The 22,680-nt window shown below is 43.5% G+C and overlaps 1 protein-coding gene across 2 annotated transcripts in view; it reads right to left on the bottom strand.

Annotated features, from left to right (window-relative positions):
* Positions 1 to 20,572, bottom strand: part of ANKRD54 (ankyrin repeat domain 54) — a 100,929-nt gene extending 80,357 nt beyond the window's left edge. The window contains exons 1-2 of one of the 2 annotated variants that reach the window (XM_073592615.1): positions 20,124 to 20,572; positions 15,242 to 15,289 (exon numbers count right to left, since the gene is read on the bottom strand). In XM_073592615.1, the coding sequence (XP_073448716.1) occupies positions 15,242 to 15,289; positions 20,124 to 20,331 (256 nt within the window). In that variant the 5' untranslated portion in view covers positions 20,332 to 20,572. The remainder of the gene's footprint in view (positions 1 to 15,241; positions 15,290 to 20,123) is intronic. The other variant, XM_073592614.1, reaches the window with a different exon arrangement.
* Positions 20,573 to 22,680: the final 2,108 nt, after the last annotated feature.

The following is a 22,680-nucleotide window of genomic DNA, read 5'->3' on the forward strand; positions in this document are numbered from 1 at the left end:
TTAGATATGTATGGCGAGGCAAACCCCCGAGGCTCAAGAGATCTCTTTTACAAGGATCAAAACCCAGAGGGGGTCTTGGTCTCCCTGACCCAGCTCTGTACTACACAGCAGTCCAAATGAACAGAGTGGTGGGCTGGTGTAGGCACTCATCACATAAGCTGTGGATTGGTTTAGAACAGGAAACCGTTCCATTTCCCCTTGAGGGCCTACCCTGGAGTGGAACTCATTCCTCCAGGGTATCCCCTTCACACCCATTAATTGAACCTACCCTACAGGAGCTTCGTAGATACTTTAAGATAGCGGAGACGCCCAGTTTTCCCTCCCCGCTGACACCCATAATTGGACATCCGGACTTTTTACCAGGCCTCACTGATAGGTCCTTCCGACCCAATTGGATCAGAGCCTAGTTAGAGCCTCATCTTTTTGCCGCCATCTGAATGGATAGACCTCTCAAGCATGTATCCTAGCCTTCATTCCTCCAGGTTGGGCAAATGGAAGATCTTACAACTGTCACACTTCCTCGGATCCCTACCGGAGATCAGCGCTTTTTGCAAACAACCAACGCCCTTTGAGGAGTTATGCCTAGGAGAGGAGCCAATACGGAAATCGCTTTCTTATTCTTACAATATCTTACTGACCCATACATCCCAACAGGATCCCCCGTATCTGAGGAAGTGGGAGAGAGATCTTAATATTACGTTTACGTAAAATCAAAAAGTTCGGATCCTCTTTTTTGCACATAAATCCTCCTTGTGTAGCAAATACCAAGAAATCACCTACAAAATCCTGACGCTTTGGTACAGGACCCCCTCTGTGTTAACATCCATATTCCCAGGACATAGTCCTCTCTGCTGGAGATGTGGCACACAGAACAGCACATTACTTCACATTTTCTGGGAGTGCCCGGTCTTGACTCCCTTCTGGAGACAGGTCTTGGGAATCATCCACAAACTTACTGACGTGGCTCTTCAGGACAACCCAACAGCTATACTCCTGAATCTGACTCCAATGTCCAGCAAGCGTTACCACAAATCCCTATTGAAACACCTCTTGAACGCGGCCAGGGCGTGTATCCCCAGCATGTGGAAACAGCAGTCCCCCCCGACAGCTACACAGTGGTTTGTTAGAGTTTGTGATATTCAGCGGATGGAGCGCCTTACAGCTGAGGAGGAACATAACACCTGATGGACACAGTGGGACCCGTTTCGATTCTCAGACGAGTACAAGTCCTATATTTAGGCGTCCTGTCCTTGGATGGCTTGGGGTTGCGGGTCGTCGGCCTCGCCAGGGCTTCACACCCACCCCCCTTCCTTCTTATTCCCCCACTTTACTCCTCTTTATCCCTATCCCATTTTTATTTATTTACTTTTTATTTTTTTTTATTTTTTTTCTCTCTTTCTCTGACACCACTGGTATCACTTACCCCTCTTCCCCATAATTAAGAAAAACCCCCGGTTTGCGGCATCCCATTTTGGTATCGCTCCTATGTTCCTAGGATTGAGAACCATACTTTATAGGGAATACGACGTTTAGAATTAGATTACCAAAACATAGTAGTGTAATATTTGGCCATTAGGGACAAGCAGGTCTTACTCCTTGGGAGGTCACTTATCCCCCAGTTCGTTATGGTGCAGCTCCATTGGAACTACGTTTAGTTTATTTTTATTCTTGTTTCCGGTTAGAGGGATTTCTCTTCTGTACTGCTAGATAAAGCAGACTGAAGTCGCTAATTCACAACTTCCTGCATCACCAGCATATTCCAATGGAACCCTGAATGCTATCACACCAATGTACATTGTCTTGCTTGAATTTTTGTGAATAACTATTAAAGGAAACACTTGATTGCCATGTTGTATTCCTGGTTTACTTGTATAAACCGCATTCCTTTAAATAAAGATTTAAAAAAAAAAAAAAGTATTGAAGCCAGACACAGCCATCCAGACAGCACTTTAACTAGTTCCTGCCCAGCCTATAATCAAATGACCGCCAGGCGGACATTTGTCACTCCGTGTGGATGTCATATGACGTTCTCCCGGAAAACGCCTTGTGCGTGCCCCATGTACCGCACTGTCGCCGGCTGTGTCCACCTGACAAATCCGATGACAGATCACTATAGGGCTGCTGCCGGTACCATGTGATCATTATGACCAATCACAGCAGATCACATGACAATTATAAACAATGGATGGCTTCCTTTCATGCCATTCATTGTACACAATTGTGATGCTAGCTGTGATTGGTCAGTGATTACATGGTACAGACAGGGCCAATGACAGCCCATCTGTACCATGTGATAAGCTGTGGCCAATCACAGCAATACACACGGAATTAATCACTCAGTAAAAATTGTTGCTTATAACCGTGAAATTCACTGGTATAAGCAATCATAATGTGTAAAAAATAAAAATAAATCCTGAGCACTTACCCTTGTACTGCACTGGGGAACACTGTATTGCTCTGGCCACAGTGGGGTCAATTCACTAAGAGATAAATAATGGCCCAAAAAAATGTGGTAAAATAATGCTCGTGTTAAATCAGTTGTAAAAGTGCAGTTCACCAAGAATTTTGCGTTAAATACCGAATGCGTATTTGTTGGATTTAGCGGTAATTATTTAATGCAGTAATTTACCGCACTGAGCTGGTTGCTAAGGAGCGGGCCAGGAAGCTGGCTGCCGAGTCGTTAACAACAAGTGACTTATCAGCTGAATGTAAAAGTAATAAAAAATAAAAAAATTAAAAGATGGACAAATCCACATACCAATCCACATACCAACTCTACAAAATTAAGAAAATGTGTACCAGGTGGATTTTAAGGGCAACCCCATGCCAAAATTACAAAAGAAAAAAATAAAAAATAACTAACTAAAACAGAGTGGGGGTCCTCCTCAAAATCCATTCCAGACCCTTATCCAAGCATGCAGCCCGGCAGGTCAGGAAAGGGGGGGGGGGGGGGACAAGCGAGCGCCCCCCCCTCCTCCTGAACCATACCAGGCCACATGCTCTTAACATGGGGGGGTGATCACCCCCCAAGTACCTTGTCCTCATGTTGATGGGGACAAGGGCCTCATCCCCACAATCCGGTGGCTGTGGGGGACTCCGAGCAAGGGGCTAATTGGAATCTGGAAGCACCCTTTAACTGCCCCCCTTGTGACGTCACTGATCCAGCATGCACACCGCCGACATCACCTGGTGGCACCGCCCCCTTGTGATGTCACGGATTGGTGCGTGCTGGATCAGTGACGTCACATGGGGGGCGGTGTCACCAAGGCACGTTGCCAGATGGCCCGCCCCTTACCTATATAAAAACTATCAAACGGCAGAGCCTGCAGTAGCAGTCAGCCTTCATGGACAGTAGGAGCATTTTTTTTCCGGGTTGGCAGGCGGCGTGACTGATGATAGGGGGCAGTTTTTTTATTTTTTAATAAAGGAATTGTCAAAAACTGTCTCTGTGGTTTTTATTACTTTTTGACGCTTTTTGTTGAATGGATAGGGGTATCCATACTCATGCACATGGGGGGGGGGCAGGATCTGGGGGCTCCCCTTCTTCAAGGGGGCTTCCAGATTCCGATTCCATTGTTCCTAATTTTTACTGACAGTCTACTGACTGGAATGGTACCAGCTGATTGGAGAAAAGCCAATGTAAAACCAATATTTAAAAAGGGCCCAAAATACATCCCTGGGAATTAAAGACCAGTTAGCCTAACATCATTAGTATGTAAACTCTTGGAGGGGATGATAAGGGACTATATACAAGATTTTAGTAATGAGAACGGTATCATTAGCAGTAATCAGCATGGATTCATGAAGAATCGTTCTTGCCAAATCTATTAACCTTCTGAGGAGGTGAGTTGCCATCTAGATAAAGGAAGGCCCGTAGACGTGGTGTATCTGGATTTTGCAAAAGCATTTGACACAGTTCCCCATGAACGTTTACTGTACAAAATAAGGTTCGTTGGCATGGACCATAGGGTGAATACATGGATTAAGAATTGGCTACAAGGGCGAATTCAGAGGGTGGTGATAAATGGGGAGTACTCGGAATGGTCAGGGGTGGGTAGTGGGGTCCCCCAGGGTTCTGTGCTGGGACCAATCCTGTTTAATTTGTTCATAAATGACCTGGGAGGATAGGTTAAACTGTTCAATCTCTGTATTTGCGGATGATACTAAGCTAAGCAGGGCAATAACTTCTCCGCAGGATGTGTAAACCTTGCAAAAAGATCTGAAAAAATTAATGGGGTGGGCAACTACATGGCAAATGAGGTTGAATGTAGAAAAATGTAAAATAATGCATTTGGGTGGCAAAAATATGAATGCAATCTATACACTGGGGGGAGAACCTCTGGGGGAATCTAGGATAGAATAGGACCTGGGGGTCCTAGTAGATGATAGGCTCAGTAATGGCATGCAATGCCAAGCTGCTGCTAACAAAGCAAACAGAATATTGGCATGCTTTAACCGCTTCAATACCGGGCCAATTCTGACACTTTGCTCCTACATGTAAAAATCATCATTTTTTTGCTAGAAAATTACATAGAACCCCCAAACATTATATATGTTTTTTTAGCAAAGACCCTAGAGAATACAATGGCGGTTGTTGCAACTTTTTATCTCACACAGTATTTGCGCAGGAATGCGTTTTTTTGGGGAAAAAAACAGTTTTGTGTTTAAAAAAAACAAAAAAAAAACAGTAAAGTTAGCCCAATGTTTTTGCATTTTGTGAAAGATGAAGTTACGCCGAGTAAATAGATACCTAACATGTCACGCTTCAAAATTGCACACGCTCGTGGAATGGCGCCAATGTTCGGTATTTAAAAATCCCCATAGGCGACGCTTGAAATTTTTTTTACTGGTTACATGTTTTGAGTTACAGAGGAGGTCTAGGGCCAAAATTATTGCTCTCGCTCCAGCGTTCACGGCAATACCTCACATGTATGGTTTGAACACCGTTTTCATATGTGGGCGGGACTTACGTATGCGTTCGCTTCTGCGTGCGAGCACACGGGGACAGCGGCGCTTTAAAAAAATTTTTTTTTTTTTTTTTATTGTTAATTATATTTTTTTTTTTTTATTTTGACACTTTTCTGAAAAAAAAAAAAATTGATCACTTTTATTCCTATTACAAGGAATGTAAACATCCCTTGTAATAGCAATATGACATGACAGGTCCTCTTAATAGTGAGATATGGGGTCAGTAAGACCCCATATCTCACCACTAGGCTGGGAAGCCTGAAATAAAAAAAAAATAAATAAAACGATCGCCGCTTCCAAGCCGAAGCGGCGCCGTTTTTTTGAATGGAGAGGCCGGGCGTGATGTCATAACATCGCGCCCGGCCTCCGACGATCATAGAGACTCCGGGGACCATCTGGTCCGCCGGAAATCTCTATGATCTACATCCGGCGCCGGTGGATCCACTCTCCGCCTCACCGATCGTAACGGTGAGTTGGAGCAGGCACCGGAGGGCGGCGGGAGGGGGGGGGACGTCCCCTCTCGCCTCCCATAGGAACGATCAAGCGGCGGAACGGCCGCTATGATCGTTCCTATGGTGTAGAGATTCCCCGGCTGAAACCGGCAATATCTGAAACTACAGGCATCATTCAGATATACCTGCTCAAAGCCAAGGACGTCATATGACGTCCTTGGTATTGAAGTGGTTAAAAAGGGGATTCATTCCAGAGATAAAACGATAATTCTCCTGCTCTACAAGACTCCGGTCGCACCTAGAGTATGCTGTCCTGTTCTGGAGCAAAGTACAAAGAAGGGCAACAAAGCAAATAAAGGGTCTGGAGGATATTAGTTATGAGAAAAGGTTGCGAGCACTGAACTTATTCTCTCTGTAGTAGAGACGCTTGAGAGGGGATATGATTTCAATTTACAAATACCGTACTGGTGACCCCACAATAGGGATACAACTTTTTCGCAGAAGGGAGTTTAACCAGACACGTGGCCACTCGATAAAATTAGAAGAAAAGAGGTTTAACCTTAAACTACGTAGAGGGTTCTTTACTGCAAGAGCAGCAAGGATGTGAAATTCACTTCCACAGGCGGTGGTCTCAGCGGGGGGCATCGATAGTTTCAAGAAACTATTAGATAAGCACCTGAACAACCACAACATACAGGGATATACAAGGTAATACTGACATATAAATTACACACATAGGTTGGACTTGATGGACTTGTGTCTTTTTTCGACCTCACCTACTATGTAACTATGTAACTTTCCCTTTTCTCATTTACTCTCCGCTAGGGGTAAAATGATAAAATTTAAAATGTTACACAGAGCTTACTACACCCCGTACAAACTCCATAAGATGATTACCTCTCTTTCCCCAGCATGCTGGCGCTGCTCGCACCAAACCAAACATCTTTTGGACCTGTCTGGCTATAGTACAATATTGGCATATTGGAAGCGATAGGTCATGTGACATATATTGCCATTCCCCTTGAACCACAATATTGTTTACTGGGTCTGGTAGAATCCTTGGCTTCTACCGTGGCTAAAACGACCCTTGTCAGCCTCCTGTTATTTTATGCCCGTAAATCAATCACTATGTACTGAAAACAAGTCTCTCCCCCCACAATGTCCTTTTGGATGCGTTTAATGAATTCTAAATCTGCCTCTGTACCAAGCAATTTATACTAATAGAAGTTGTCGCCATAAGTTCCAGAAAGTCTGGTCTTGTTGAGGATGCCACCACAGCTGCTATGGTGACAGATGATGTACATTAAAACTCAGGTGTTTTTGGAATATGCTGGCCAGGGTTGCAATGATCTGTTACCTATGCCTTAATCCTTAGTATAATGTTTGAGCCTAGTGATTCCTGTACTATCCCCTTTTCCTCTCTGGGGGTTAATTGTGTAGATAAGTTGTAAGTATTTGCTCTCTTCTCACACTGGGCCCTCATTTTTGTTTTTTTTTTTGGCCATGCCCCTGCGTGGGCGGCTCTGTTCTATGTTATGTGTAATTGGGGAAAAAAAAAAAAAAAAAAAGGTTAGTGACCCCAGCGTGTTAAAATAATAAAAAAAAAAAATTATATATATATATATATATATATATATATATATATATATATATTATTATTATTTTTATTTAACATACTGTCACCAGTGTCCCTGATCACTGCCACACCAAGTATATTATAGAAAAAATAGTAACCCCCAAGTACTATACGGGACTTTAAAGGCAACTAAGGAGAATTAGCTTGTGAATTTATACAAAAACAACATAATTTTAATACATTCATATAAAATGTAAAAACATAAATATAAAATGATAAAAATAAGATTTGAGTTATTACAAAGTATACATATGTTGGTGATACTGTCTTCTGTATGTTTCATGAAGAGTTCAATCCTTTCTTTAGGGGTATTATGGGGAGGAGGTCACACAGTTTTATTTCTAGAAGAAAACATAATCATCATAACAAAGAAATAATATCCACAAGATGGAGATGTTGCAAAATAACCCCAGACCTAGGGCCCCAAGTAGTCCACACTGGGAACCCTCACATCACACAGCGGCAACCAAAAAGACAGGAGATCTGGAGAAAAAGAAAAGGGGGGGGGGATTATAAAGGACTTTAGACAAAAACAAAAATAAATAAAATTAGCCCGCTATGGTCCCGAAGTGACAAGGACATAACCCCCGGTGGTCCAAGATTAAGTGAAAGAAATATCAATGAAGAGAGACATCCCTGCAAGGGCTGTATATTGCTGACTTAAGTCCTTTGTATATTTTTTCTCCAGATCTCCTGGCTATTTTCAAAACTTGGCTGGTTACCACTGTGTGATGTGGAGTAATCCCAGTTTAGACTACTTGGGGTCCCAGGTCTCGGGGCATTTTGCAACGTCTCCAACTTGTGGCAAAATGGATCTCCACTTGCATACCATCTACGGCTGTATTATAGGTTATTCATCTTGAATGGTATGTAATAACTGAGCTAATTCTGCAGTAGAGTTCATACCTTCATGATGTTATTTCTTTGTTATGATGATTGTTATGTTTTGTTATAGAAATAAAACCGTGTGACCTTCTCTCCATAATACCCCTGAAAAAAGGATTGAACTCTTCCTGAAATGCCTCGGAGACATAGAGAAGACAGTGTCACCAACATATGTATACTTTGCCATCCATTCTTTATGATCTTGTTTTTATCATTTGTATTGATGTTTTTACAATGTATATGGATGTAATAAAATTATGTTTTTTGTTTTTTTTAATATAAATTCACAAGCCAATTCTCATTAGTTGCTTTTAAAGTCCCGTGGGGGTTACTACTTTTTCTTCCATTTACCATAGGTATGTTCGCAATATATTTATGGATTTCTCTGGTGGTTCTCCTCCACCAGTTATATGATGACACTGCACTGATGACAGCAATTTCTTAATTTAAAAAAAAAAATTGTGACAAAAAAATTACAACTTTAAAAAAAACTTTCCATGCCCCTTCCTAAATACATTTGGACCGTCTACCTTCCAAAAAGGGGTCATTTGGGGGATATTTTTACTGTCCTGGTGTTTTCAGGCATCAAGAAATGAGACAGGCACATCAGGATTGATCAATTTTCAAATATATACACCATAGTTTGTGGACTCTAACTTCCTACAGACTAAGTGATAAAACAATGATGTGGGTAATTTCTCTAAAGAAATGTAGCAGAATACAGTTTGGCTTAAATATATGAAAAAAAAAAAGATTAGTTAGTTATTTGAAAAAAATGTTATAACAGAAAATTGTGGTCTTTTTTTCGTTTATTTAGCAAAAATGTAAAAACCCAGGGGTGCTTAAAATACCACCAAAAGATCTATGTGTGAAAAAAAATTATAGAAATTTCATATGGGTACAGTGTTGCATGACCGTGCAATTGTCATTCAAAGTATGACAGTGCTGAAAGCTGAAAATTGGCCTGGACAAGAAAGGGGTGAAAGTACCCAGTATTGAGATGGTTAAAAAAAGCTCAGTATTTCCAGCCTCCCATTTTCTATCAATACATTTCCTTTAATTCTGCATGCACAGGGGCAGTTTGGCCCATTCACATCAAATTCCAGTATTTTTGGGTGCCCAGGAAGAACAGGTGCAGCATCCAGCTATGCTACCAGCAAAATCTTCACTAGGCTCTAATATGTGGCAGCTGGACACTGGACACTGAGTGTTACTAACTCACATGAATGTATGCGTTCAGAGACATTTGCCCTGAATGCAGAATGCCTGTATTCAAGGCATAAATGCTGGTACCACTCGGTATAGAATCCGGCCATAGTGTATTTCATGCTGTAACAGATTTTGACAGGCTGCTGACAGCAGGGGTGGATGAGGCACTTGTGCAGCCTAGGTGCCCAAAACACTGGGATTTGACACCGATAGGCCAAACCGCCCATATGCATGAGGCCTAAGATGAGTATAACAAGTTCCTGACCAAAAATAAAGATTGCTTACAGAGCTTCAATGAAACTGCTGAATGATTCTTTTAAAATGTGAACTCTAAGTTATTTCCAAAAATGACAAGTAGAGGACAACTGATTAGTTACCAGTATTGCTTGTTATCCCCCTTACAGCTGATCTCCCCCCCACCCCCATGAAATACTTCCCACTCTTGTGCCCTGTACACACGATAGGATTTTCCGATGAAAAATGTTCTATAGGAGCTTGTTTTGGAAATTCCGACCGTGTGTAGGCTCCATCTGACTTTTTCCATCGGAATTTCCGTCACACAAAATTTGAGAGCTGGTTCTCAAATTTTCCGACAACAAAATCCTATGTCGTAAATTCCGATCGCATGCTTGGACTCAAGCAGAAGAGCTGCACTGGCTATTCAACGTCATTTTTCTCGGTTTGTCGTACGTGTTGTACGTTCTTGTATGTGTTGTACGTTCTTGACGTTCGAAATTTCCAACAAAGTTTGTGTGACCGTGTGTATGCAAGACAAGTTTGAGCCAACATCCGTCGGAAAAAAAAACGTGGATTTTGTTGTCAGAAAATCCTATCGTGTGTACAGGGCATAAGTGTCACACTGTTTCTCTGTGAGGGCAGACATCCTGGTAGAGGCATGACTTTACGCCCTCCAATCAGAGCTGCAAGCCTGATGACTAGTGATCTGATGACTGGTAGAGAATTATTTAATAGAAGAAGAGCTGCAGGGAGCACATAATGGCTGAAGATGCTTGTCCGCAGGTCCTCATGTACAGATTCTTCTCTAGCATGTAGCACAGTAGTGACATCACAAAAACTCCCTTTTTAGACTACACTGCAGATACACACTGATTAGCCATAATGTTTTGATGTCTATCTAATATTGATCAAGTCCCCCTTTTGCTGCCAAAAACAGCCCTGCCTTGTTGCAGCTTAGACACCACTAGACCTATGAAGGTATGCTGTGGTATCTGGCACCAAGCTGTCAGTAGCCGATCGTTTTAGGTCTTAAGGTGTGACCTCCATGGATTGAATTTGTTTTTCCAGCACATCCCAAAGATGCTTGGTGGATCGGGATCTGAAGAATCTGGAGGCCAAGTCAATACCTCAAACTCATTGATGTGTTCCTCAAACGATTCTTCAACCATTTTTGCAGTGTGGCAGGGTGTGGTCACTACCATCAAGATATGCCGTTTCCATGAAGGTTGTACTTGGTCAGTACCAATGTTTAGGTAGATGGTACATGTCAAAGTAACATCCACATGAATGGCAGGACTAGGGTTTCCTAGCAAAACATTGCCCAAAGCATCATACTGCCTCCACCAGCTTGCCTGGTGCCATCTCTTCCCCAGGTAAGCAAAGCACACTTATCTGGCAATCCACATGTTGTAAAAGAAAATGTGATTCATCAGACTAGGCCAACCTTTTCTATTGCTTTATGGGCAAGTTCTGATGCTCACATGCTCCTTGTAGGTGCTTTGGCTGTGGACAAGGGTCAAGATGGGTAGCCTGACTAGTCTGTGGCTACACAGCCCCATACAAAACAAACTGTGATGCCCATATTTTCTAATTTCCATTTCATGGACAACATGTTTACTTGCTGCCTACTATATCCCACCCATTTTCAGATGCCAATGTAATGAGATAATCAATGTAATTCACTTTACCTGTCAGAGATCTTATTGTTATGGCTGGTTGGTGTACAGCCATGAGGCTGAAGAAACAGAAGTGCCTAGGCACACCTACATGCCAGGAAGTGTACCACAGGAGGAATAAAAAACACCATATGGCCGCGCTGATCACACAACTGCTGGTGTGCACTGGCAGGAACAATACTGATACACTATCCCTGTGCACCTTACCGTTTTCTATTTTTTTGGTCCAAACATTATTGAAATGTCAAAGTACTATTCGCATTGCGGCGTTGCAAATCGGTAGCTTGCGTTGAAACCTGTTGCACTGTCAGCGCACGCCACAACAGATTGCTGCGAACGGTCACCATAGGGAACAAGGCATTTGTCATGTACTGGGTCTACACTGGCCAAGGCCACAAAGTGCAGTCCCAGTGCACCTGGGATAAACGAGTCAAAGACCAGGGTGGATAAAAATCAATGCTTTTTTTTTTTAATGAAAAAAAGTAATAAAATTAAATTTAAAAATCAGATTTTTTTTATTCTTAGCAAATGTATTTTAATAAAATGCTTTTGGAGTAAAAATCTATCTAAAGATAGGTTTCTATTTAAGATACATTAATAATTTAGTTTATTCAGCATGAAATGGAGCTTATTTGTGTAGCATGAGGCTGTATATTCTACAATATTTACATTTTTGGTAAACTCATTCAATGAATCCAAGCTCTGCAAACTGAGATAACATGCACAGCATTGATGCATTCACAGAATTTCACAGTAACCATGAGATAAAGCAAAGTTCAGGAATATTCCTTTATCCCATTGTTTTGCAAATCTATATACACTACAAACTGTATGATTGAATCAGTTCTGATATTGCTGTTTTACTAAACTGACAGCTTATTAATCTACCGTATATACTCGAGTATAAGTCAAGATTTTCAGCCTTTTTTTTAGGCTGAAAGTGCCCCCCTCGACTTATACTCGAGTCACCGCCGTCTGCCTACATCATCAGCGTGTCATGCAGACGGCGGCCAGCGTGTGATAATACCATTCGGAGGCTATTCCAGCTTTCAAAAGCCGTGCCTCCTCCTCGTCTTTGATAGGCTGAACACTCCATTTCCCAGCAGTCAGTGTACAGCTTATCACGGACATTCTCTCATCCTCCTCCGTGGTATAAGAATGAGAGGATGTCTGTGATAGGCTGACCGCTGACTGCTGGGAAATGGAGTGTTCTGCCTATCACAGACGAGGAGGAGGCGCGGCTTTTGAATGGTGGAATGGCCGCCGAATGGTATTATCACACGCTGATCAGTGGATCATGGAGGCTGCACAGGACACAGGTAGGCTGCACAGGGACACAGGACACATGCACTGCCCACAGGACACATGCACAGGACACAGGGAGGCATGCAGCTGCAGATGGGCATAGTTGACCCTCTTTTTCCACTTACAGTAGCTGCTGCATTTCTCACCCTCGTCCTATACTCGGGTCAATAAGTTTTTCCCAGTTTTTTGTGGTAAACTAGGGGCCTCGACTTATATTCGGGTCGACCTATACTCGAGTATATAAGGTAAATAAGAAACCTTCATTCTAACTACTAGTAAGAATAAGTCCTTACATTTAAAGAGCACCTATCATTTCAGATCCATGATGGCAGCGCCTGTTAGCGGGCATCCACTCACCTGCTGCCGCCACGTCCCTCACCTTGTTGTGTCACTGCCACATCACCAGTCGTCCCATTAAAGTGAATTTTTTTTCCAAAAACGCATTTAAATCTTGTATAATTTACATTTACAAGTGATTTAAAATTGACCTGATTTAAATCAAATCCACCTTGCCCAAGATGTAGATTTTTAGACAGCAATTCTTCACTTTATGAGTTCAGGTCCACTTAAACGTGCTGTCTCAATGTACTTAGAGAGTAATATCCAGTAGAAGTACTGTAATTCTCTGTGATTAAAAACATAACCACTTAAAAAATGAGGAAGTGCTCTATACCCACTGACAAGATTCTGAACACCTGGCACAAAGGAAACCAAAAAAACATAATTGAGACATGTACAGGTACTCGCATGGGTGTTTTTTTTCCAATAACTCATTTAAATCTTGTATAATTTACATTTTTTTTAGTTTTTAAGCATTTTCTCCTGCAAACAGGGTACCCTGGAGACCGAATCACTAATGTAAAGCGTATCAGACCAGTCTCCAATTCTCACCCTCTTCTTTTACCTAGCTGAAGATATCATCAGCAGCTGGGTTCTGCAAGTACCTGTCCATCCACTACCCAACACATTGATTATAAGTACCAGCTCCAGCAATAAACAAACACTGCAATGTTTGCCGAATTCCAGCCCCAAGCATGATCCTGCCACTATACTGTCCAGGATGTTTAGTTCAGTGAAAGAGGACTACATCACCAAGATGTGATGTAGCATGGCTCTTGCTACACTGCCCCAATCATTTAAAGGCTAAGTTCACAATTTTTGAAAAACAAAATAAATAAATGCACATTTTTTTTGCAGGTAAAAAATGTGCACATTATATATATTTAGGAGCCTGCACAACATTGCAACCGCGATCAGATTTCGGGTGAAATGTCGGGTGCCTGCAGGCACTCAGTACAGCTGTCTGCCCATACCTCCCATAAGAGCAGACAGTTACAGAAGAGCAGGAAATGTCAAGCAACTACAAAATCCTCCTTGCAATTTTTTGAGAAATACAAACAGAACTAAACTTTTTGTTCATTAATTCACAGATCTGTTAAATGCATGACATGGCTTTGCGGGTGGAGCTCCACGCAACTATGCTGGATTTAAATAGTGATAGTGGGTGCAGGGAGAGGATCCCCCGCCCTCTGTCACAATGGGTGATTGGGGCTGCTGTGTTAGTAACATGTTACACTCTGAATACGGGTGTAACATGTGACATATTAAAGGTGAACTTATCCTTTAAAGCGGAGCTCCACCCAAAAATGGAGCTTCTGCTTTAAGGGAAGGTGACCCCCTGACATGCTACATTTGGCATGTCATTTTTTTTTGGGGGGGGGGGGGGGGGGAGCAGAAACCCTCAAATATGTTTTATTATCATTAACAAAATAAGGTAACAGTAGTAGCAGTTAGATATAAATAGCAAGGGTAGTACAAAGTATGTCACATTTCCATTATTTAACACAAAGCTGAAAGTTGTGCCAACAAGAGCACCAATATCCCACCATCCAACAAGAGCAGATGGTAACAACCTGTTCAAGAAGACGTGAGGGTTAATCTGGTCGAAGGCTATAACATCTGACTGTGGGGTAAGAAATTATATTTATAAGAAAGAAGGAGGGAGAAGAAAAGTAGAAGGAAGATGGGGGAATGGAAGCGAGGACAGGGGTAAAGGTGAGGGAGGCTTGGGCCAGACCTTGGTGCTACAAAACCTGTATGGTGTAATTAGAATGTGTGTCTGGGTTGACCTTGGGGTGTCAACAAAGTTTTCAGGGAGTCTGATGCAGAGTAGTCAATCCATATGAGCCATAAGATCTTAATTTTGTCAAAGGTGTCATTATCCAGGGCTAACATCTCCTCCATGCACATGATGTCATTGACTGTGGAGACCCATAAGACCAGGGGGGGGCTAGTGGTAGTTTTCCAAAATAGGGGTATAATCTGTCTGGCAGCTGATAGAAAAAAGCGCAATAAGGGAAACCCTCTTTTTAGAGGGTTCCAGCTCCCACTTCCTCCCAGGCCTCCACGGCGCTGGAAGTCAGTTCACCTCTCCCCTCTCCCTCTCGGCAATCAACTAGGACACGTCACAGGTCCCAGATGATTGCCCGGCCAATCACAGCGCGTCGACAATGACGGTGCCGCAGAGAGGAGGGGAGAAAAACGGGGCTTCGTCCCCCCCGCATCGCTAGACCCTGGGACAGGTAAGTGTCCGTTTATTAAAAGTCAGCAGCTGCAGTATTTGTAGCTGCTGACTTTTAATTTTTTTTTTTTAAGCGGAACTCTAAGCAGCACCTAACCTAGTTACAAGCCAAAAAATTAGCAACATTTTTTTAATATTATTTTCATTTTAAAATCTCCCTCCAAATACATTCATATCATATATCTTCCCATTGGCTGTTTAAGGGGTCTCCAATGATCAGTTCTAGCATTTAATAATGAACACATTATTAATAACAGCAACTAGAAAAAAGCACTTTCACTAATAAACTTACCTGTATCTATGTCATTCCCATTCGCTGCTTCTCGTAACTTCTTTAGAGCTGTTGGTGAAGAAACATTTTGAACAGAATTATTTATCTATACAACAAGATTCTTTCTCCCCTGCTTGAGTAAATGCATTAAGTTATTTTCAGAGGTCTGCAGCTGTCACATCTCATTTGCAGGCTGGCTGTAATGGAGGATGAAAAATCATTCTTGCAGCTACTGTATATTTGACCCAATGACTTCATACAATGTTTGACATGATTTCACTGAATGTACTGTAACTAGTGTGTATAGACAGCTGCAATCAATGCATGCATCAGTGATGTCTCAACCTGCATAATGGGCACTCCCACTGGTGGCATGGCTTTTCTAAATGGCAAAAAATGCACTCACTAGTCTGTATGGGGGCTTAGGATAGAGGAATCGTTTGTTATGCCTATCATTATGACAAATGGGGGTAGTCCAAGCCTGACCCTCTATACCAGGGGTCTCCAAACTACAGCCGACAACAACTTTTCCTGTATTTACATCATGCATTGCCATTAAACAGGTAGTCAGAACCATAACAACCAAAGACGCTGAATGGCAAGGCCAGATGGACCGACTGCACCATGCAAATGCAAGACACTGATCCAGTACCACTCTAGCATTCAGAAGAGGACCTGTTTCACCTCCCAGCTTCCATCCAGACCTGCTTCGCCTCCCACCCTGTGCCATGCTGCTGCTGTGGTGAATATTATAAAGGTAGGACAGGAGGACTGAGGGCTTTGATGATGTGAAGGGAGGGGGGCACTGATCAGATGTTAAAGACCCCCTCACATCAAAGCTTCCCCCTTTAACATCTGATCCCCCTTTCACATCTGTTGATGTGAAAGGTGGAAGCTCTGATGTGATGGGGGGGAAGCAGGAGCTCTAACGTGGGGGGGGGGGGGGGGGCAGGAGCTCTGATGTGATGGGGGGGGGGGGAGCAACTTCCAGGATGGACCAGAGTGATTCACTGTGACCAATTAGAATCAGTCTGGTCTGTCCCAGAAGCTGCTGCTGCATAGAGAAGAGCGGGGATCAAACCCCTGGAACTCTGGACCAGCAGCAGAAATGCTGACAGCCCTGCAGCCCTGGAGGTAAGCACAGCAGGGAGCAGGAGGGTGTCCGGTGTCAGTTCAGTTTTACATTTTTTCTGTAAAGGTGAACGTGTTGTTAGGCTAGGTTCACATATATGCGGGTCCGAATGAGTTACTGACCTGCACAGAAATAGGCTGCTCTTTAGCAGACAAGCGAGGCTGTTATTTATTCTCATGCACTGGCATCTGTGCATGTTTTCCTGCAGCACAATGCAACGTGATTTTAATAAACCGTTGGGGACTTTTTCCTGCGTATCTTAAAATGAATAGGCTACTGGACCCCCAACCAGAGGCAGATCCAAGAGGGGGGCAGGGGCAACGGGGTAATTGCCCCCCCCCCAGAAAATTGTAGGCAGGCTGTCTGACTTAGCGGGCCGGCGGGTGACTCGACGGGCAGGCTGCTGAGTGGACCGGCGACACGGGTGAGTGAGCAGACTGGCCTGTAAGCAGGCTGGGGTGACTCGGCGGGTGAGTGGGCAGGCTGGCGGGTGACGGAGCAGGCTGCTGAGTGGGCGAGCAGAGAGATTACATCATTTCTCACTGCTCCCCTGCATCACCGCAGTTCTGCGTCTAGAAGAAGACTGCCATTACTGTGCAGATGTGGACAGTAGAGAGATTACATCATCTCTCACTGCCTGCCTCACTCTGGGACAACAGGGGCACTGTCACTGGACACTGGCAAGTGACAATCCGCATCTGGTGGCAGGCGACGGTGGCAAGCTGCATCTGGTGGCAAGTAGAGCTGCACAATTAATCGTTAAAAAATCGTTATCTCAATTCAACCCCCCTGACCATCTCTAATGCCGAGTTTGCGGATTTTTTCATATAACAAGTGAACAGACTTATCTGCTCACTCGGCTGTCAAAAGAAAACATCAGGGCAGTCTGCCAAGTTTTTAACATGAAACATTGTAACTAACTCTTCCTTCTTAGATCAAAGGGATAAACTTCTGTGTAAAGAAAAAATCCAGGCAGTCTGCCAAGTTTTTAACAACATGGAAATGCAGGAAGTTTAACCACCTAAAGTCTAAATATTTTTCTGACACTTGTTTCTTAACCCCTTGCCGACCAGCTCACACCGATATACGTCGGCAGAATGGCACGTACAGGCATATTAACGTACCTGTACGTTGCCTTTTAAGACGCGGCATTGTGGGCGTGCAAGCGGACCCGCCGCGAGCTCCGTGAGTGTTTGCAGATCCCGCGGAATCGATGTCCACAGGGATACCTGCAATCGTCTCACAGAGAGGAAGAACGGGGAAATGCTGATATAAACAAGCACTTCCCCATTCTTCCTAGTGACAGGACACTGATCACAGCTCCCTGTGATCGGGAGCGGTGATCAGTGTCATGACACACGAAGCCCATAGAATCACTCCCTAGGACACACTTAACCCATGCAGCGCCCCCTAGTGGTTAACCCCTTCACTGCCAGTCACATTTACACAGTAATCAGTACATTTTTAATCGCACTGATCGCTGTATAAATGTGAATGGTCAAAAAAAAGGTGAAAAAAATTATTAATAAAAATATCCCCTATTTTGTAGATGCTATAACTTTTGCACAAACCAATCAATAAACGCTTATTGCGATTTTTTTTTACCAAAAATATGTAGAATACTTATCGGCATAAACTTAGGAAAAAAATAGTTTTTCTATATATTTTTGGGGGATATTTATTATAGTAAAAAGTAAAAAATAATGCGTTTTTTTCAAAATTGTCGCTTTTTTTTTTTTTGGTTTATAGCGCAAAAAATAAAAACCACAGAGGCAATCAAATACCACCAAAAGAAAGCTCTATTTGTGGGGAAAAAAGTACGTCAATTTTATTTGGGAGCCACGTCGCACGACCGTGCAATTGTCAGTTAAAGCAACGCAGTGCCGAATCGCAAAAAAGCTCTGGTCTTTGGCCAGCCAAATGGTCCGGGGCTGAAGTGGTTAAGTTAAAATCAATATTTTTTGCTAGAAAATTACTTGGAACCCCCAAACATTATATTTTAGCAGAGACCCTAGGGAATAAAATGTCAATTGCTGCAATATTTTATGTCACACTGTATTTGCCCAGCGGTCTTTCAAACACAACTTTGGGGGAAAAAATACACTTCAATGAATTAAAAAAAAACAAAAAAAACGAAACAGTAAAGTTAGCCCAATTTTTTTTTGTTTTAATGTGAAAGATGATGTTATGCCACGAGAATCGCGGTCTATCTTCTAAGCAAAAAAATCGTGATTCTCATTTTAGCCAGAATCGTGCAGCTCTAGTGGCAGGCGCCGTGGCAAGTGACAAGCGGCATCTGGTGGCAGGCGACAGTGACAAGTGACACGCTCAGGGCTCCCACTGATTCCGCATTATGGAGGGTTGAACAATTTTATTTTATATAACAATGTAATAATAGAAATAATGCGCTTCAATCATCCTGACACAATAACAACCATTGACGCGCCAACACCAGCCATTTCCCAGACAAATTGTGTGTAACTCTTCTTCAGTGTTGCCAACCGTCAGTATTTTTACTGGCAGCCAGTAAAAAACAGGCAATTTTCTCCTGCCAGTAAAAGGAAAAAGTTGCCAGTAAAAAATATGGCTGTGATGTTCGGCCCGGTCCAGAGCCGGCCGAGACCATCCAAGTGCCTGCTACAGTGTGTTCGGGCAGCTCTGGTGGAGGCGGTGCCCGATCGTGTCGTGTGATGTCATGGTGCAAGGGAGCCAAGTAGAGCGGCCAGAGCCTCGTGTGTGGGTCTGCAGGAAAGAAGCAGGGGAGGTCAGGAGTGGGACTGTCAGTGCTGTTTAGACTGGAATGACTGAAGGGACCACCTGGCTTGGAAAGAGACTGTCACTGTGACTCAGGATGGGGACATGTCGTGTCAGTGAGAAGTCAGCATCATCTGTGCTGCTGCATACTTCTGTCATTGTCACTGTGAGAATTTCATGTGTGTGTGTGTACCTTCCTATTCTAATTTCTTGCCCTCCTGAGTCCTGTCCCTGAGCTACTTACTTACTATATCGAAAATAAAAAAATAAATATGTTTTTTGCCCTAATATCTACCTTAAATCATATTGCTAATTGCATATTGTACTTGTTTGTAGCCTAAATACTAAAATTTGCACTTAAAACCGTAATTTTTGGAAATGTCAGTAAAAACTTGGCTGTGCCAGTAAATGTTGTGTGTTGTGCCAGTAAATTTCAATCTGGTAGGATGGCAACACTGCTCTTCTTACACACACACAGCCTCTTCTTACATACACACACACAACCTCTTCTTACATACACACACACAACCTCTTCTTACATACACACACACAACCTCTTCTTACATACACACACACACAACCTCTTCTTACACACACTCTCTTCTTACACACACACACACACACACACACACACACACAATCTCTTCTTACACACACACAGCCTCTTCTTACACACACACACACACTCACTCTCTTCTTACACACACACACACACACACACACACAAAATCTCTTCTTACACACACAGCCTCTTCTTACACACACACACCTCTTCTTACACACTTCACACTTACACACACAACCTCTTCTTACACACACAACCTCTTCTTACACACACACAACCTCTTCTTACACACACACAACCTCTTCTTACACACACACAACCTCTTCTTACAAACACAACCTCTTCTTACAAACACAACCTCTTCTTACACACACACAACCTCTTCTTACACACACACAACCTCTTCTTACACACACACAACCTCTTCTTACACACACACAACCTCTGCTCACCATAGCTCTCCCTCCCCAGAGGACACATCCTATAACGGTGTTGTCGGTGAGACTTGACTCGGCCACCGAAATTCCTCTTCTGCTTCTCGGGTTCCTCCCATAGTGCTCTCAGCAGCTCCGGCACAGCGGACGGGCAGAGCTCTTCCCCCCGGACCCCAGCGCCCACATCAGCGGAAATTATCGTCTTGCTGGGCTCCTCCAGCTCCATTCCCGAGTCTACAGTGAGTCTCCGGACAGCACTAGGCCGCAGTAACCACGACAACAATGATCTGCAGCCAATCGCGACTGAGTATAGTTTATGAAACCTGACACGTAAGGAAAGCCCCAGTCAAGCTCATTTGAATACCATTTGCCAGATACAGCCTTTGCCTCCCTATACATTCTATCGCCACAAGGTGGCAGGCGTTCTTCAACCTATTCTTATACAGTCAATGTTTTCTCACTACGCTTCCTACTCATACTAGGAATGAGTGGCGTAGCTATGCATAGTAACCAATCAGCGTCTAGCTTCATCCTGCTTTGAAAATATAAGCTATATAGTAATTGGTTGCCATGCACAGTTGTCTAAGTAAATTTCCTTCTCTGTGTTCCTGCCCTCTTCCCCTGACATCTGTGTCATCTCCTCGGCTCCTCATACCCATTCTGGGTTCCATCACCCACCCCTGAAAACTGTGTCAATTTTTTCCACTCCTTATAGCCACCCTGGGTTCCATTCCATCACATTACCCCCAACAACTGTGCAATCTCTTGCACTTCTCATAACCTTTCTGTGTCCATCTCCCTTCCCTTCCCTTCCCCAGTTACTGTCATCTCCTTATCCTCATTCTTGGTTCCATTGCCTGTCCACAGACAACTGTCACCTCCTCCACACCTCATATCCATTCTGGGTTCTGTCATCCTTCACCTGACATCTGTGTCATCTCCTCCACTCCTCATATCCATTCTGGGTTCTGTCATCCTTCACCTGACATCTGTGTCACCTCCTCCACACCTCATATCCGTTCTGGGTTCTGTCATCCTTCACCTAACATCTGTGTCATCTCCTCCACTCCTCATATCCATTCTGGGTTCTGTCATCCTTCACCTGACATCTGTGTCATCTCCTCCACTCCTCATATCCATTCTGGGTTCTGTCATCCTTCACCTGACATCTGTGTCACCTCCTCCACACCTCATATCCATTCTGGGTTCTGTCATCCTTCACCTGACATCTGTGTCACCTCCTCCACACCTCATATCCATTCTGGGTTCTGTCATCCTTCACCTGACATCTGTGTCACCTCCTCCACACCTCATATCCATTCTGGGTTCTGTCATCCTTCACCTGACATCTGTGTCATCTCCTCCACACCTCATATCCATTCTGAGTTCTGTCATCCTTCACCTAACATCTGTGTCATCTCCTCCACTCCTCATATCCATTCTGGGTTCTGTCATCCTTCATCTGACATCTGTGTCATCTCCTCCACTCTTCATATCCATTCTGGGTTCTGTCATCCTTCACCTAACATCTGTGTCATCTCCTCCACACCTCATATCCATTCTGGGTTCTGTCATCCTGACATCTGTGTCATCTCCTCCACTCCTCATATCCATTCTGGGTTCTGTCATCCTTCACCTGACATCTGTGTCATCTCCTCCACTCCTCATATCCATTCTGGGTTCTGTCATCCTTCATCTGACATCTGTGTCATCTCCTCCACTCCTCATATCCATTCTGGGTTCTGCCATCCTTCACCTGACATCTGTGTCATCTCCTCCACTCCTCATATCCATTCTGGGTTCTGTCATCCTTCACCTGACATCTGTGTCTTTTCCTCCACTCCTCATATCCATTCTGGGTTCTGTCATCCTTCACCTGACATCTGTGTCATCTCCTCCACATCTCATATCCATTCTGGGTTCCATAACCCTTCACTTGACATCTGTGTCATCTCCTCTTCTCCCTATACCTATTCTGGGTTCCATTGTTCTTACCCTGCAATCTCCTCCACTTCTCATATCCATTCTGGTTTCTATCAACCTTCACCGGACATGTGTGTCATCTCCTCTACATCTCATATTCTTTCTGGGTTCCGTCACCTGACTTCTCTGTCATCTCCTTATCCTCATTCTTGGTTCCATTGCCTTTCCACAGACAACTGTGTCACCTCCTCCACACCTCATATCTATACTGGGTTCTGTCATCCTTCATCTGACATCTGTGTCATCTCCTCCACTCCTCATATCCATTCTGGGTTCTGGCCCTAGTGGGGACCAAATTATAGAAGGTTTTGCCTGCACTTCTGGAAGACTGAGCCGCTCTTGACTTGACCTCTCGGAGAAAGGAGCTCTGTGTACCCTTCCATTGAGGATGGTTATATTCTTGACCTGGTTTGTAGGATCTTGGATCTCGAAATTTCTTCTGAATCGCCTGGTTCAGATGAAAGAACAGTTGCCTCTTAACTGACTGAGGGAGGGGATCCAACTTTTTTCCAGTTACTCTCTTAATTGCTTCTTCAAGTGTTCTTCCTAAGAGGAGTTTCTCATCATACAGAATCGAACATAAAGCCTGCTT

Source organism: Aquarana catesbeiana, linkage group LG07, assembly GCF_042186555.1.
Source record: "Aquarana catesbeiana isolate 2022-GZ linkage group LG07, ASM4218655v1, whole genome shotgun sequence".
Classification (NCBI taxonomy): domain Eukaryota; kingdom Metazoa; phylum Chordata; class Amphibia; order Anura; family Ranidae; genus Aquarana; species Aquarana catesbeiana.